The sequence below is a fragment of the Bubalus bubalis genome, chromosome 9 (genome assembly GCF_019923935.1).
Source record: "Bubalus bubalis isolate 160015118507 breed Murrah chromosome 9, NDDB_SH_1, whole genome shotgun sequence".
Taxonomy (NCBI): domain Eukaryota; kingdom Metazoa; phylum Chordata; class Mammalia; order Artiodactyla; family Bovidae; genus Bubalus; species Bubalus bubalis.
In genome coordinates this window covers 70,400,750-70,418,818 of record NC_059165.1, presented here as the reverse complement: position 1 = coordinate 70,418,818, position 18,069 = coordinate 70,400,750, and the positions used below count along the sequence as shown (strand labels likewise).

Sequence of the window (18,069 nt, the reverse complement as noted above, 5' to 3'; positions counted from 1 at the left end):
CCCATTTGTTTATTTTAAATTTTGTTGTTAATGCTTTACGTGTCATATTAAAGAAAAGGATCACTAATTCCACGTCAAGGAGTTTTGTTTCCTATATTTTCTTTCAGTAGTTCTATGCTTTCATACATTTAAGTCTTTTTTTTTAAAAAACTCCCTCCTGTGTCCCTTTCAATTTTTTTTTTTTTTTTTAAATTTTATTTATTTATGGCTGTGCTGGGTCTTTGTTGCTGAGTGCGGGCTGTCTCCAGTTGCTGTGAGGGGGGGCTACTCTCTAGTTCTGGTGTATGGGCCTCTCACTGTGGTAGTTTCTCCTGTGGTGGGGCTCGGGTTCTAGGGCATGTGGGCTTCCCTAGCTGTGGCTCCTGGGTTCTAGAGCACAAGCTCAATAGTTGTGACACACAGATTTAGTTGCTCCATGTTATGTGGGATCTTCCTAGGTCAGGGATCAAAACATTGTGTCCTTCATTGGCAGGTGGATTCTTTACCACTGAGTCCAGGGACACCCCTACATTTAAGTATTTAATCCATTTTGAGTTGATTTTGGGGAGTAGTGTGTGACAGGGATCTAGCTTCATTCCCTTTATTATGAATATCTTATTTCTCCAGCACCATTTATTGAAGAGATTGTCTTCACCATTGAATATTCTTGGCTCCTTTGTCAAATATCTGTTGACTGCATATTTATGGATTTATTTCTTGGATCTTGATCCTGTTACATTGACCTATTGTCTGTTTTTATGCCACTGCCATACTGTTTTGATTACTATGATTTTATAATATACTTTGAAATTAGGGGCTTCCCTTGTGGCCCAGCTGGTAAAGAATCCGCCTGCAATTCAGGAGACCTGGGTTTGATCCCTGGATTGGGAAGATCCCCTGGAGAAGGGAATGGCTACCCTCTCCAGTATTCTGGCCTGGAGAATTCCATAGACTGTATAGTCCCTGGAATCACAAGGAGTCAGACATGAGTGAGCAACTTTCACGTACACTTTCATTCTGAGAAAAAAGAACAAAGTGAGAGGTGTTACACTTCCATTTCAAACTATAGTATAAAATTAGGGAAATTCAACAGTATGATGCTGGCAAAAAAAAAACCCAGATAAATGAATAATTGGAACAGAATATAGAGCCCAGAAATAAGTTAGTATATTCTTTCAACTAACATTTGCCAAGAGAACCAATAATACTCAAGAAGAAGAGACAGTCTGTCAATAAATGGTGCTAGTAAAATTGAATATTCACATGTAAAAGAATGAAACTTTTTGAATCAGCATTAGGTATACCTATGACCCCTCCCTCTTGAACTTTTCTGCTACCTCCCTCCCCATCACACCCCTCTAGGTTGTTATAGAACCCCAGTTTGAGTTCCCTGAGTCACACGGCAAATTCCCATTGGTTAGCAAATTCCTGTTGGCTATCTATTTTACATTTGTATTGTATGTTTTCCATCTTACTCTCTCCGTACACTCCACCCCCTCCTTTCTCCCCTCTACCATGTCCATAAGTCTGTTTTAATTTTTAAATTTTATTTCATTAATGTGATACATCAGGCTTCCTAGGTGGTGCTAGTGGTAAAGACCTGCCTGCCAGTGCAGGGAAACCTAAGAGATGCAGGTTCAATCCCTGGGTGGGGAAGATGGGTTCAATCCCTGGATGGGGAAGATCCCCTGGAGGAGGGCAAGGCAATCCACTCCAGTATTCTTGCCTGAAGAATCCCACAGACAGAGGAACCTGGAGGGCTATGGTCCATAGGGTCGCAAAGAGTCACAGAGGACTGAAGTGGCTTAGCAGCAGAAGCAGCAATGTGATATACCACATTGATTGATTTGCATATGTTGAACAGTCCTTGCATCTGAAGATAAATTCCACTTGATTATGGTGCATGATCCTAATAATGTGTTGCTGAATTTAATTTACTAGTGTTTTGTTGAGAATTTATATTCATCAAAGAGATTGGCCTCTAGTTTTCTTTTCTTATAGTGTCCTTTTTGGTATCAAGGTAACTGGCCTCATAAAATGAGTTAGTGATTGTTCCTTTTTCTTTGATTTTTGGAAGAATTTGAGAAGAATTGGCATTAATTTTTCTTTAAATGTTTACTAAAACTCATCAGTGAAGTCATCTGGTCCTGGGCTTTTCTTTGTTGTGAGTTTTTTGAGTGCTACTTCATTCTCTTTATTAGTGATTAGTCTGTTTAGATTTTCTATTTCTGAGTCAACGGTATTTAGCATGTTTCTAAGAATTTTTCAGATTTTGTAGATTGTCCAGGTGGTTATAGTTGTTTATAGCAGTTCTTATGATCTTTTGTATTTCTGTGGTATCAGTTTTAATGTCTCACATTTTTAATAATTTTATTGATTTGGGTTCTCTCTCTCTTTATTATTATTTTTTTTTCCCTAGCTAAACGTTTGTAAATTGTCTAAGGGCCAGCTTAATTGGCTAATATTTTTCCTATTATTTCCCTGTTCTGTATTTTATTTATTTCTGCTATAATCTTTTTTATTTCCTTCCTTTTGTTAACTTTGGGGCTTACTTTATTTCCCTTCTTCTAGTTGCTTGAGGTGTAAAGTTAGTTGTTTAATTGTTGCTGTTGTTTAGTAGCCAAATTGTGTCTGACTCTTTTGGATCCCATGGACAATAGCCTGCCAAATTCCTCAGTCCATGGGATTTCCCAAGCAAGAATACTGGAGTGGGTTGGGATTTCCTTCTCCAAGGAGACCTTCCTGACCCAGGGATTGAACCTGTTTTTCCTGTATTGACAGGTAGATTTTTTACCTCTGAGCCATCAGGGTAGTCCAGCTGCTTAATTAAGATCTCTCAATTTTCTTGATGTGTGCATTTATACCTAGAAACTTCCCTATCAGAAATGATTTTGCTGCATCCTATAAGTTTTGGTATATTGTGTTTTAATTTTTGTCTAACTCAAGCTATTTTTTATTTCCTGTAACATATTTTCTTTGACCCATTGGTTGTTCAGAAGAGTGTTGTTTAAATTTTCATGTATTTGAGTTTCCTCAGTTACCCTCCTGTTATTGATTTCTAGTTTTGTACCACTGTGGTCAGAGAAGATACTTGGCATAATTTCAGTCTTATTAAATTTTTTAAGATTTGTTTTGTGGCCTAACATATGATCCATCCTAGAAAATATTTCAAGTGCTCTTGAGATGAATGTGTATTCTGCTGTTAAAATAGTTCCAACCAAAGTTTATTTTATTTCAATAGCAGAAGCTAAAAGGCCAAGATCAAGGTGTTGTCAGGGTTGGTTTCTTCTGATGGCTGTGAGGAAGAATCTGTTCCATACTTCTCTTCCAGTTTCTCATTGTTTACTGGCAATCTTTGACATTCCTTGTAGGTGCATCACTTCAATCTTAGTTTTTTCAGCACTTGGTATTCTAACTGTGCTGATGTGTGTCTGTCTCTGTGTTTGAATGTCCCCCTTTTATAATAATATCAGTCTTATTGGACTAGAGCTTACTTTAATTACCTCATCTTAACTAATTACATCTTCAATAACCATATTTTTAAATAAGGTCACATTCTGAAGTACTAGGGGATAAGACTTCAACATATGAAATTTTGTGGGACATGATTCAACCCATAACACTATGTCTGTCCAAACAGGAATCAGTATGTGGATACTTTTCCATGATTTGCTTTTTTCATTTATTGTGGACACATTGCCATGCTGCTATATACAAATCTACAGATTTTGGTAATGCTCTGTAATATTCATTACAGTAATGTAGTTTGCTGCTCATTGAATGATGTACTATTGGATGAGTTTCTTTTTTACTGTTACAAATAACTCTGAAAAAAGCATATTTGTATATACTTTATGTAAGCATATTTCTTTTGAGACAGAAACCTATAAGTAGAATTAATAAGGCAAAACTTAGGCATTTTATATTTTGTTAGATACAGTTGAATTTCCTTATTTTGAACTTTAGACCTTTCTTTCTGACCATATATTGCCCCTGCCCTCGCCACAGTGTTACACAAGCATCACATACTAAGCATTTGCATATCTTTATTTCTTGTAACTTATTTCTCATCCCTCTCCTTTGCTCTCTTCTTGCCCTGTCTATTCCATGTTGTTGAATAGTGGGACTTTCCAGGCCGCTGACAAGTAAACAGAGGATAATTTTTATTTTGTTTTTACTTTCAATCCCCTCTGCTTTTCATCTTTCTTTTACATAACACTGCAGGGAATTTTCTAAAGTGCAAATTGGTTAATATTGGACTTTTGCTGAAAAAACTTTCAGAAGTTCTTCTTTGAAGTCAGCCCTAGATCACTGCTCCTTCCCTCTTGCCTACCAGGCCCTTCACTCTGTTTTGAGTCATACTAAATTAATTTTTAATTCTAAGAATCTGGCTACTTTTTCACCTTTCCTCACCCTTGTGTAGCATTTTCCTTTTGCCTGAAGGGTTACCCTTACTCTCCCATTCCTACCATTCATCTAGAAAACGCCTTCTTATTCAATTAAGTTCTCTGATTCTCAGTTTTTCTATTTAAAAATAAAGCTAAAAATAACACCTGCATCTTGGTTTTGTAATACTTCAATGAAATAATCCTATTTAAATGTATCATCACACAGCCAGGCACTTAGTAGGTACTCAGTAGATGTTAGACCTTCTTCCTCAGTTTTCTTTGTGAGACATTTTTGTGACATAAATCACAAAATCATTAATAATTTAAAAAAAATCAATCACCATATAATACACGGTGAAATATCTATGTTCAGTAAGTGTAAATGTAGATCTGAGTTGAATGGATTGGGTGAAACCAAGATATATGATGTTGGTTACATTCCTCAAACCTAATAGATTGTTTGGTAGGGCTTGGTGGTTTGATTTTCTAAACATTTCACTATATGCTCTGTGTACCCTTCGGTCAATCTCAGTGGTTTTGATAAGCCTGATGTGACTTATTCTTAACAAAACCACCCTACCTGCTGGTAATTGCTGCCACTTCATTGTACTTCTCCTCAGACATTTGTTGTATAATACCTTCCAGCCCTTTTTTGGAAACAGTGGTAAAAATTACTATTCTGTAACTTTCAAAATATTCTTCCTTTCCTTTTTGATGACTGTCTCTAGACTTCTGGAGCGTTCTTCCTCTTTGCCAGTATCTTAGTCCATTTGGACTGCAATAACAAAAATACTACAGACTGGGTGGCTCAAACAACAAATATTTATTCCTCACTGTTCTGGTGGTTGGAAATCCAAGGTTAGGGTTAGGGTTAGGCCTGTAGATCACCTGGTTCCTGATAACTCTGTTCCTGCCTTGCATACAGCCACTCTTGTTTTTTCACATTGTAATAGGAGCAAAGCAAATCTCTGGGGTCTCTTTTATAAGGGTGCTAATCCCATGATGAGGACTCCACCCTCAAGACCTAATCACATCTCAAAGGCCCCACATTCTAATACCATCACATTGGGAGTTAAGATTTCAACGTATGAAATTTGGGGGTAAGGGACTACAAACATTTATTCTAACAGCCAGGAGTCCTGAAAAACCCTTCTGCATGTTCACTAAAGATCCTCTGATAAAATTCTTCTTAGCTGGAGATAAAACTTGCTATAAACCACTCAGTTTCTTTTGCTCACCCCTCTCGGGCTTCATTTCCCTCTTTGTCTTGCTTGCTCAGTCTTTTTGTTGTGATTCATCCTTAACTAGGAAGATGGAGACTAGTGGGTGGGTAAGTACTTCTGTTTCCTTTTGGTCATCTGTTCATGCTATACTATCTGAATGACTTCCTTCTATTTTTCCTGATTCCAAGACACCTTAGAATTTAAAAACATATCATGGTTAAGGGTTCTGGCAGAAAGGAATGTGCCTGCATGAGATACTCTTAAATAAAGGCTTTGTTCAAGGTCTCACATTGTGACTTTCTGTATACTATACCACCCTCTGAGCTTCTTTTCAGAAGTGACACAGCTCTCTATTTCTGAGTCCTCATGCTGTTGTTGGGTGATAATGCTATATTATAATATTATCTAGTTATAAAGTTGAGCAGCTTGTGAAATGCTTTTTCACAAACATATGGTATACATTTCACAAATATATGGTGTATGCTCAACTTGACCCAAGAGTAGTCGTACATCAACAGTCTTAATTTTACTGAGTATAATGCAAAACTAGGCTTTATGCTCTGAGAGGCCCTTTATAGTGCAGAACATAGTATGAGGTGGATAGAAGGGGCAACGGAGCAGGGGATGATTCTAGAAGGTGTTAGTATAGGTTCCTTCTCTTCCAAATACTTTCTCTTTGACCTTAAGGGGAACATGACTCGATGAGCTTCAGCTTTCTCATCTGTAAAAAAATATTCTATAGTTAGAGCTACACTGCCCCCTTGCCCAGTTGATAGAAAAATCAAATAAGGTAGTCTCTGCACTGTTAATATAAAAATAATGAGAATTAGTATTAATAGTAAGAGATAATCTGGGATGTCTTTCTTGAAGAAGTGGTTGTGAGGAACATGTATAGCCAGAGGGAATATACGTAGGACGAAGGAGAAATGTGGAGGTAATGTGAATCAGTTTGCTTTTGCTCTGTCTCTTCTATTGACCCCAGGAAAGCATCTGCTTAGACATCATCTGTATCTTTTATGAGGCCAGAGATAAGGAGTCATACTGTCTACAGATTATATTCAAGATGCTGGCTTCTGGCCTGTAAGTTGAGGGATGAAACTTTTCAGATAAGATGACATTCCTATGTTGAGACAGCTGTGTGATGTCCAAGAAAGGTTGGGCATTGAGGACTCTTTTTTTTTTTTTTAATTTATTTTACTCTTATTGGAGTACAGTTGATTTACAATGTGTTAGCTTCAGGTGTACAGTGAAGTGATTCAGTTATACATATACCTATATTCATTCTTTTTTAGATTATTTTCTTATATAGGTTGTCACAGAATATTGAGTAGAATTCCTTGTGTTATGTAGTCCTTGTTGGTTATCGTCTTATATATAGTAGTGTGTATATGTTCATCCTAAGCTCCTGATTTATCCTCCCCACCCCACATTGAATTTTCTTTTCCTTATTCCTTCCACAGGTTGGTGAATTCTGGCCTCACATCAGGTTGTTGTCCAGCTCTATCCTCAGTCCTCAGTACAAATCAGAATCTCACCCACCTTTACCTCCAGGGCAATGCTCTTGGAGACATGGGGGTCAAGCTACTCTGTGAGGGGCTCTTGCACCACAACTGCAAGCTTCAGGTGTTGGAGTAAGTCTCTTAGCTTATTACGGTGATGGGACTGCATAGTGGCCCCAGGGAATGGGGTAGTTTGGGAGAATGATGAGAAGTGATAATGTCTTCCTAGGGTTTGGATTAGTACAGGATTATGGTACTGGGAGGAGTTGTACTTTTAGATAGTGTAAAGGTGAATACTAGAGTTCCTTGGGGTTGGTATGCACTTTTGTTTTAGGAAAATTTGTGGGGAGACACAGAATTTGGGAAGAACTGTTTCACAAACTGCTCTTACTAATTTGATCTGCACAATCCAGTAGATTGGGAAAAATACTCTCATTTGAAGAAGAGAGAATGACTCTTGGCACATAAAGCAGTTCAAAGCTTGTTAATCCTGAGCTTTTCCTACATTTGAAACATTACAGGCTAAGATCTGGGAGACTTGTGTAGGATATTTAAGGGGACATTTTTAAAAAGTCACCTTCTTTCTTGCAGGTTAGACAACTGCAGCCTCACATCACATTGCTGCTGGGATCTTTCCACACTTCTAACTTCTAACCAGAGCCTGCGAAAGCTAAGCCTAGGCAACAACGACTTGGGTGATCTGGGGGTCATGCTTCTCTGTGAAGTGCTCAAACAGCAGGGCTGCCTCCTGAAAAGCCTGAGGTAAGTGTACCCTGCAGAGATTTGTATGGCAGGGCTCACAGTGCTAAAGAAAATTTTTGCAGTTTCCAAAATCCAGGATGGCTTCATTTGCACTCTGGGTAAGGTTATTCAGTTCAGTTCAGTTTAGTTGCTCAGTCTGAAGGTTGAGCCTTGTCCAACTGCAGATTTTTTTTTTTTAATATATACTGTATGTGAGTCATGAACTCCATATTCAACTTCGTCCGATGTTTGGAATAGCTAAATTTCAGTTGGGTGTGAAAAGACTTTCCATCCATATTCTTGAAAGAAACACAATTCCCAATGAAAGTAGCTAAATAGAATTACATTTCTATACAAGGTATTGTACTTTGTAAAATTAGACCCATATTGTAAAAGTCCTTGCATAGTAGGGTGTTGTGCATTTTGTTTCTGAGAATTTCTAATTGAAAAGTGCTCCAGAAACATCAAGATCATAAATTCATAAAATTTGGCCTATCTTCAGGGTGTTGGGACCATCCGCTCCCTTCCATCATCAATGATACCACTAAGCCACTCATTGATTACCTCTCTAGTAAGAGCTTCCTAATTAGTTTCGTAACTTCTGCTAGCATTGGTAATCACATCCTTCACTAAAGACATTTCCTTCACTTGGTTTTAGGGACAACATACTCTACTCTGAATTTTCTCCTATTACATTGGCTATTTCTGCTCAGTCTCCTCTGGTTTCCCTTCATCATCTTGACCTTTGCATGCTGAATACCCAGAACTCAATCTCTGAGTTAATTTTTCTTCTCTATACTTTCTGCTTTTTTTTTTTTTTAATATCATCTAGTCTTCTGGTTTTACCACATATGTGCTGTACCCCTCCCTCCAGTTCGTATCTCCCTGAATTCCATGTCTAAATGCTTGTCTCACCTTTCTGCTTGGATATCTAATAAGCCATCCAAACTTGACGTGTCCAAACCCAAACCTGTGCTGTTCCCCTCTGTGTAAAATCCGTTTCTCACCCATCTCAGTCAATGGTAACTCAGTCTGAACTGTTCAGGTGCAGAAAGCCTTGTGCTGTCTTTGACACTTTTCTTTATGTGAATATCCAGTCCATTGGCATGCCCTTTTAGCTCTGTTTTCACAGCATGCCCACTCATTGACCACTTTTTGCTAGCTTCACGGCTCCTTTCCTGGCTCAAGCCATTGTCACCTCTTGTCTGGACTGTCCTGATGGCATTCTACTAGCCTATTCTGCATCTACCACTGCAGATGGAGGTATTGCTAAAACGTGAGTCAGAGCATATCACTCCTACTAACATGCTTGTTTCACAAAGCAAGAGCCACAAACTCATGGCAATGTCTAAGGCCCCACATAATCCTGCTATTTCTGCAGTCATCTTCTAACCCTAGTTCCTTCTCCATTCACACTGTTCTCTTTGCTGTTTCAAAAAACAGTGTCACCTCCGACATTATACACTTGCTGTTCCCTCTGCCTGGGACTTCTTACACTTTGGTGTCCACATGTCTTATTCCTGTGACTCCTTAAATTCTTTCCTCAGAGGTCTTTTCTGTGAGTCTGACTATAACCATCCTACTGAAAATAGCAACCCAGCAATGCCTTTCCTCTTCTCTGCTTATTTTCCTCCACTGTGTTGAACACCATCATATAAGCTATATCATTTTCTTGTTTACTTATTATCTATATCTTTAGGACACTCTGGAGATGAGGGACAAGCTCAACACAGACTGGGGAATCCATGGATGCAGTCAACCTGCCTTGTGAACTCAGGCTGCCATAACAAAATAGAATAGTCTATATGCTTTAAACAAATCATAGTCATTCATTTCTCATAGCTCCGGAGGGTGGAACATCCAAGATCATGGTGCTGGCTGATTTGGTTTCTGGTGAGAGCTTTCCTCTGGGCTTGTGTCCTCATTTGGTACACAGAGAGAAAGACAGACAGACAGAGACAGAGATAGAGAGTACATGCTATGGTATCTTTTCTTATAAGGGCACTAATCCCATCCTGAGGACTCATCCCATGAACTCATGTAACCCTCATTACATCCTGAAGGCTCCATTTCCAAATACCATCACATTGAGGGTTAAGGCTTTAACATATGAATTTTGAAGGAACATCCATAACACACCCAAATCAAGATTACTAGAAATGATACAGGACAAATAGCATAATTTCTTACTTAAGTTGTAAGGAAGATTAAAAAAAAAAGAGAGGAGGAACTCATATCATTGATAGGTGTACCAAGCAATTACAATGTGTGGATTATTTTTGGCAGAGTGGAGGGGTGGGCTGTGGCTTGTGGGAATTTGTTTCCCTGACAAGGAATTGAACCTAAACCACAGGAGTGAAAGCACCAAATCTTAACCACTGGACCATCAGGGAATTCTCAATGTGTCGGCTTTATATGGCTCCTGATTAAATTAACATACTATAAAAATTTTATCGGACCATTGAGGAAATTGAAACACTGATTGGACATATATTGATACGTGAAAGTTATTGTTAACCTTTTTGGGTGTGATGATTGCATTGTAATTCTCTTTTAAAAGTTGTTTCATTTCACACATTGATATATTTATAGATGCTTGAACTGCTGTGCTTACAATAATCCACTGATGTGAGGAGTTGGCTGGGTAATAGATGAAACAAGACTGGCCATGAGTTGTTAACTGTCAAAGCTAGATGGCAGGATTAATTATACTATTCTCTTTATATTTGCACATTTTAACATTTCCAAACGTGAAGGTTAAAAATGTAACAGAAATCACATTAGGCATGATATGCAGCACTGGAAAGCTTAGAAGTATGAGATTAAGAGAGGAGACGAGATTTTTAAAGCCCAAAACTCTGAAAGTGTTCATCTGAAGAGTGTAATCCAAGGCTCTCTTTTTGCTTTTATAGGTTGTGTGAAATGTATTTCAACTATGATACAAAACGTGCCCTAGAAACACTTCAAGAAGAAAAGCCTGAATTAACCATTGTCTTTGAGCCTTCTCGGTAGTGGTGGAAGCATTCTTGCCATTCAGGTGTGGACAAGTGTTAGTGAGCATTCCTCCTTCAGCATTAAGATCACCTCTCTGCAATTCTTCTGGTCCAGTGAGGAAGAGTGAAAACTTGCTGATGGTCCTTCTGCCTGGTGAATGTGAGAATCTCCTTTACCCCTAGGTTGAAGACACAGTGCAGTAAAATCATCAAATGATACAGTTCTTACCGCAGTGGCTCAGTCAGAGGATGTGTTCCTCTTGGTGACCTCATGTATCTAACTCATTCAGGAAAACACTTTTTCTTTCTTTTTCTCTTTTTACTCTAACTCTCCTTTCCTTTGTACCTCTCCCCACTTTTTTTATTTGACTATATCATCTTTCCTGCCATCTTTCTCTTAACTGACCATAACAGAATGAGTTAACTATATATTATGCTGCAATTTTGTGGCAGCAACTTATTTATTTTTAATTTTTGAACTGTTATATATTCTAATAAAATAACTGATTTTTATTGTATTGTAGCTGGTTGGGAATTTTGAAAATAGAAAAAAACTTTATTGTATTTATTGAGTTAAATTGTTTCCTTTCCTTGGTTTTAAGAGAGGGTGCCTAGAAAGCCTTTTACTTATTTATCTAAACTACTAAAAATAAATTAAATTGCTTCATGTATTAAAAAAATCTCTTTGCCAAATGATTCAATTGTAATGAATGAGGAAAAAAATCCCTCTAACTCTGATGGTTGAAATTTCAGTTCTGGTAAGGCAGGAGGTTGAAAATCATGCAAAGGAAAATTTTAGAGTAGATGGAGCCTATATTCATAAATAGAAGTATTATGTAGAAAATGCATTTTGCCTTCAGTTTTAAGAATTTGTCTTGGATTTATCTCATCACAAGAGCATTCCATCTATCACACTTCACATAGCATTAACTCATTAATACGTATTGATTACTTACTTTTCCACACATGGAGAAACTCTCGAACCACATGGAATTGTTCAAGATAGAAATACTACTTCATTTCCTCTAAAGTCAGGAACAAGACAAGGGTGCCCACTTTCACCATTACTATTCAACATAGTTTTGGAAGTTTTGGCCACAGCAATCAGAGCAGAAAAAGAAATAAAAGGAATCCAAATTGGAAAAGAAGAAGTAAAGCTCTCACTGTTTGCAGATGACATGATCCTCTACATAGAAAACCCTAAAGACTCCACCAGAAAATTACTAGAACTAATCAATGACTATAGTAAAGTTGCAGGATATAAAATCAACACACAGGAATCACTTGCATTCCTATACACTAAAATGAGAAAACAGAAAGAGAAATTAAGGAAACAATTCCATTTACCATTGCAATGGAAAGAATAAAATACTTAGGAATATATCTACCTAAAGAAACTAAAGACCTATATATAGAAAACTATAAAACACTGGTGAAAGAAATCAAAGAGGACACTAACAGATGGAGAAATATACCATGTTCATGGATTGGAAGAATCAATATAGTGAAAATGAGCATACTACCCAAAGCAATCTATAGATTCAATGCAATCCCTATCAAGTTACCAACAGCATTCTTCACAGAGCTAGAACAAACAATTTCACAATTCGTATGGAAATACAAAAAACCTCAAATAGCCAAAGCGATCTTGAGAAAGAAGAATGGAACTGGAGGAATCAACCTACCTGACTTCAGGCTCTACTACAAAGCCACAGTTATCAAGACAGTATGGTACTGGCACAAAGACAGAAATATAGATCAATGGAACAAAATAGAAAGCCCAGAGCTAAACCCACACACATATGGACACCTTATCTTTGACAAAGGAGGCAAGAATATACAATGGATTGAAGACAATCTCTTTAACAAGTGGTGCTGGGAAATCTGGTCAACCACTTGTAGCAGAATGAAACTAGAACACTTTCTAACACCATACACAAAAATAAACTCAAAATGGATTAAAGATCTCAACGTAAGACCAGAAACTATAAAACTCCTAGAGGAGAACATAGGCAAAACACTCTCTGACATACATCACAGCAGGATCCTCTATGACCCACCTCCCAGAATATTGGAAATAAAAGCAAAAATAAACAAATGGGACCTAATTAACCTTAAAAGCTTCTGCACATCAAAGGAAACTATTAGCAAGGTGAAAAGACAGCCTTCAGAATGGGAGAAGATAATAGCAAATGAAGCAACTGACAAACAACTAATCTCAAGAATATACAAGCAACTCCTACAGCTCAACTCCAGAAAAATAAATGACCCAATCAAAAAATGGGCCAAAGAACTAAATAGACATTTCTCCAAAGAAGACATCCAGATGACTAACAAACACATAAAAAGATGCTCAACATCACTCATTATTAGAGAAATGCAAATCAAAACCACTATGAGGTACCATTTCACACCAGTCAGAATGGCTGCGATCCAAAAGTCTACAAGTAATAAATGCTGGAGAGGGTGTGGAGAAAAGGGAACCCTCTTACACTGTTGGTGGGAATGCAAACTAGTACAGCCACTATGGAGAACAGTGTGGAGATTCCTTAAAAAACTGAAAATAGAACTGCCTTATGATCCAGCAATCCCACTGCTGGGCATACACACTGAGGAAACCAGAAAGGAAAGAGACACGTGTACCCCAATGTTCATCGCAGCACTGTTTATAATAGCCAGGACATGGAAGCAACCTAGATGTCCATCAGCAGATGAATGGATAAGAAAGCAGTGGTACATATACACAATGGAGTATTACTCAGCCATTAAAAAGAATACATTTGAATCAGTTCTAATGAGGTGGATGAAACTGGAACCTATTATACAGAGTGAAGTAAGCCAGAAAGAAAAACACCAATACAGTATACTAACGCATATATATGGAATTTAGAAAGATGGTAACAATAACCCTGTATACGAGATAGCACAAGAGACACTGATGTATAGAACAGTCTTTTGGTCTCTGTGGGAGAGGGAGGGGGTGGGATGATTTGGGAGAATGGCACTGAAACATGTATAATATCATATATGAAACGAGTCACCAGTCCAGGTTTGATGCACGATACTGGATGCTTGGGGCTGGTGCACTGGGACGACCCAGAGGGATGGAATGGGGAGGGAGGAGGGAGGAGGGTTCAGGATGGGGAACACATGTATACCTGTGGCGGATTCATTTTGATATATGGCAAAACCAATACAATATTGTAAAGTTAAAAAAAAAAAAAGAATCTATAGGGAATTCTATCAAGCAGTCGATCACATCAAAGACCACCCAAATCTTTACATTACTTAGGTAGATGGTATCTTTAGTCAGAGCTTCATTTTGATTCCTTCAGTCTTCTGATTGCAAAACTATCGATGGCCCAGGGGCCACCCATCACTCCCTGGCATCTGGGGCATTCCTTCTTCCAATGTGCTGCTTGTTTGCCAGGGGCTCCTTGATCGCAATCCTCCTCCAGTGCCCCTTTTGTCTGCATGGAGTACACTAGTCCTGCCTGGGTACTTATAAGCCAACTGGTCTGCCAGGGCCAGATTGGATCAGAAAAACCAGCTTCCCCTTTGGGGCTCTCCAAGCAGAAAAAGCCACTTCCAACATTTGGGCCTTTAAAATATTTCTCTGGGTGCATTCAGCATTTAAGGCCATATGCTTATTATTGAAACTGAATAAGCTAATTGGAACAACTCACACTGAAGTGATTCAGAAATCACTTTCTGAATTTTGTGCCTGATGTCTGGGGAAAAGTGGCCTATGGAATCCAAAAGGGCTTGTCCTTCAGGGAGGAGGAATCTATGTTTGTATACTTTTAAAAAATCTCCACTTGTCTCCTTTGGAATACTACAGGATTTTCATCCTACCCCTATTGGACCTCTTTTGCCTTTTCATATTTAACAAGTTTTACTGTAAGTTTCTTTATACCTTCTATTAAACGGGTTATCATATGGTCCCATCTATTTCTATCAATTGAATTCACCAAGTAATTCCACTGTGGATTTCCCTCACGGGTGGCCTCATTTCCTACTAAGTATACTGACTGCATGGTCCCGTAGGGAGGGTCTATTAAAATGTCCTCTATATACTTCCTGGATTTATCCCTCCAAGTTACACATGCCTTAACTTCTTTTTGGGTTCTATTACCTAAATGCAAGGCCATGAAAATTTGAACACAGTGTACTTCACTCCATTTTCAATTTCCTAACTGGTATTGTGGCCAAACTGGGTGACATAACTTAATAAGTTTTTCCCTTCTTAATTCCTGTTGTTCAAATTGTTCCCAGTCCTGGAATATCTGGCCCAGAGACCTATCAGCCAGAATTGATGCAGCCTGCAATGGCACCCCACTCCAGTACTCTTGCCTGGAAAATCCCATGGACGGAGGAGCCTGGAAGGCTGCAGTCCCTGGGGTGGCAAAGAGTCGGACACGACTTCACTTTCACTTTCACTTTTTACTTTCATGCATTGGAGAAGGAAATGGCAACCCACTCCAGTGTTCTTGCCTGGAGAATCCCAGGGACAGGGGAGCCTGGTGGGCTGCCGTCTATGGGGTTGCACAGAGTCGGACATGACTGAAGCGACTTAGCAGCAGCAGCAGATCCATTTTTAGGGCCAAAACTGAGGTGATGTCATTAGCTGTGAAAATTGGTCAAGATTTCCACTTACTATTATAGATACTATCCCTTCGAAGGCAGTCTCCCAACCAGGTATTACTAAAAGAAACAGCACAGAAGGTAAACCCAACGGTGCTGACAATGAGCGGGAGTTGGTCTAACTGGTCTCCATTGAAAGAAAACCTTTGCAGATAGAAAAAGCCTGTCCAGGTGACCTTGCTTGTTGCTTGGCGGCATCTTGAGGTTGCTCTTTTCAATAGTCAGATTTAGCAATTTCAGTCATTTTCTTGTGCTTCCTTAGTGCTAGGGGTTGTAGCTACTTCCTTTTGCCTTTCCTTCCTTCAATAGCTAGCTAATAATTCCTTATAATAAGTTCTCTCTTTTAATAGAGACACAAACATAGAGAACAAACTTATGGATTCCAAGGAGGAAGGAAATGGGATTAATTGGAAGATCAGGATTGACATATATACACCACTATATATAAAACAGATAACTAATAAGAAGCTACTCTAGAACAGGGAACTCTACCCAGTGTTCTGTGGTGATCTAAATGGGAAGGAAAACTAAAAATGAGGGATATAGGTCTATGTATAACTGATTCACTTTGCTGTATAGCAGAAAATAACACAACATTGTAAAGCAACTATACTCCAATAAAAACTGAAAAAAATAAAATATATGGTGTCTATTATGTGCTGGTAACCTGATGGGAACAATGTTGCACTTCCATTTAAATTTAAGAACAACATTGCAGGATGCATCAGATTTTAGTATTGACGGACCTTCTGTCTGGACAAATAAGGCTTTTGACCTTTCATATTCTTGTTGATAATTGAGAGTTCCCACAAAACAAATACCACATATTTAATGCTGTGAGCAACTGAACCGGGCAAAGGCTGACAAATTAGCTCATGAATCTGAGCTGATTTGCTTACTGCACATTGGATGTTCTGTCTTTCCCAAATAACCTCTTGAGAGCCCCCTTCATGTCCTTGTTCCTCAAGGTATAGATGAGAGGGTTGAGAGTGGGGGTCACCACAGTGTAGAAAAGAGTTAGAAACTTTCCTCCCTTCTGGGAAAAATGGCTTCGGGGCTGGATGTAGACAGCAGTGACTGTGCAGTAGAAGAGGAAAACAACCACCAGGTGAGAGGAACAGGTTTGGAAGGCCTTCCTCCTCCCTTCATGGGACTGGATGGCCAGCACTGTCCGGGCAATGTGACCATAGGAGATAAGGATGAGCAGGAGTGGCACCATCAGGAAAACAGAGCCAATAACAGAAATCTGGAGCTCATTGGAATGTGTGTCCCCACAGGCCAGACGGATCAGTGCAGGGACTTCACAGACAAAGTCATCCACCTGGTGATGATGGCAAAAGGGGAGCTTCATGGTGGTGGGTGACTGCACCAAGGTGCCAAATATCCCACTTGTCCAGACCAAAAATGCTAGCTTGTGACACACGTGAGGCTGCATGATGACTGTATAGTGTAGGGGTTGGCATACTGCCACATATCTGTCGAAGGCCATGACCAGCAGCAGCACACACTCAGCAGCTCCCAGTCCCAAGAAGATATAGAGCTGGACTGCACATCCCAGGTAGCTGATGGTCTTGTCTGGGCCCCTGAGATGGACTAGCATCTGGGGAATGCAGCTGGTGGTGAAACAGAGGTCCAGGAGGGAGAGGTTGGTGAGGAAGAAGTACATGGGGGTGTGGAGGTGGGGGTCTAGGTGGAACAGAAGTATGATTGTGGTGTTGCCCATTAGGGTGACCATGTAAGAGATAGACACAGTCACAAAAAGGGTCATTTCAAGGCTGGGGTTATCTGAAAAACCCAAAAGGATGAAGTCATCTGGGATGGTGCCATTGACATGTCCATCTGGTACCCATCTGGGACTGTAAGAAGCAAGACATCAATTAGAATATCACCTAGAGGTAGCAGATAAAAGTGATTTGTGATTTTAGAAAACTGTCTCTATTATCCTATATTAATATTTTTTCTGATGTTTTGCTGACCTTTTATTCATCCTGTTAATTTTTGGATATTTTCATCTGTTCATTTCTTCAAACTTGGATAATTCTAGCATTTTCCTAGAAGCCAAGAATATGGTAAGTGAATGTTCAGAATTAACCCTTGCCACTATGATCAACTACATGCTAAAAACTGGACAACCTACAAGAAATGGAAAAATTCTTAGAAATATACAAACAACCAAGACTGAATCAGGAAGGAATGGAAAATAAAAATAGACCAATTACTAGTCAGGAAATTGAATGAATAATCAAAAATCTCCCAACTAAGAAACACCCAAGATCAGATGGCTTTACTGGTGAATCTTATCAAATACCCAAAGAACAAATAATGCCAAACCTTCTCAAACTCTTCCAAAAAATCAAAGATGAAGAAAAACTCCCATACTCATTTTATGAGTCCAGCATTACCCTGATACCAAAGTCAGATTCTAGATATGCTACTGGAAGAGAAAACTAAAACCAATATCCCTGATACCTATGGGTGAAAAAATTCTCAAAAAAATGCTGGAAAATCAAATTCAGCAGCACATTAAAAAATCATGCACCATGACGAAATGGAATTTGGCTTTGGGATGCAAGGATAATTCAACATAGGTACATCAATCAGT

At 38.9% G+C, this 18,069-nt stretch overlaps 2 protein-coding genes across 5 annotated transcripts in view; one reads left to right on the top strand and one right to left on the bottom strand.

Moving 5' to 3' along the window:
• NLRP3 (NLR family pyrin domain containing 3) overlaps positions 1 to 11,346 on the top strand; it is a 48,824-nt gene extending 37,478 nt beyond the window's left edge. For 3 of the 4 annotated variants that reach the window (XM_025292849.2, XM_025292847.2, XM_025292845.2), the window contains 3 exons: positions 7,051 to 7,221; positions 7,681 to 7,851; positions 10,743 to 11,346. In XM_025292849.2, coding sequence (XP_025148634.2) covers positions 7,051 to 7,221; positions 7,681 to 7,851; positions 10,743 to 10,842 — 442 coding nt within the window. In that variant the 3' untranslated portion in view covers positions 10,843 to 11,346. Of the gene's footprint in view, positions 1 to 7,050; positions 7,222 to 7,680; positions 7,852 to 10,742 lie in introns of those variants that run through there. The other variant, XR_003111420.2, reaches the window with a different exon arrangement.
• Positions 11,347 to 16,362: 5,016 nt separating this feature from the next.
• On the bottom strand, positions 16,363 to 17,292 carry LOC102412034 (olfactory receptor 2H1-like). Its single transcript, XM_025294124.2, has one exon. The coding sequence runs from the start codon at positions 17,233 to 17,235 to the stop codon at positions 16,363 to 16,365; it is 873 nt and encodes a 290-aa protein (XP_025149909.2). The 5' UTR covers positions 17,236 to 17,292.
• Positions 17,293 to 18,069: the final 777 nt, after the last annotated feature.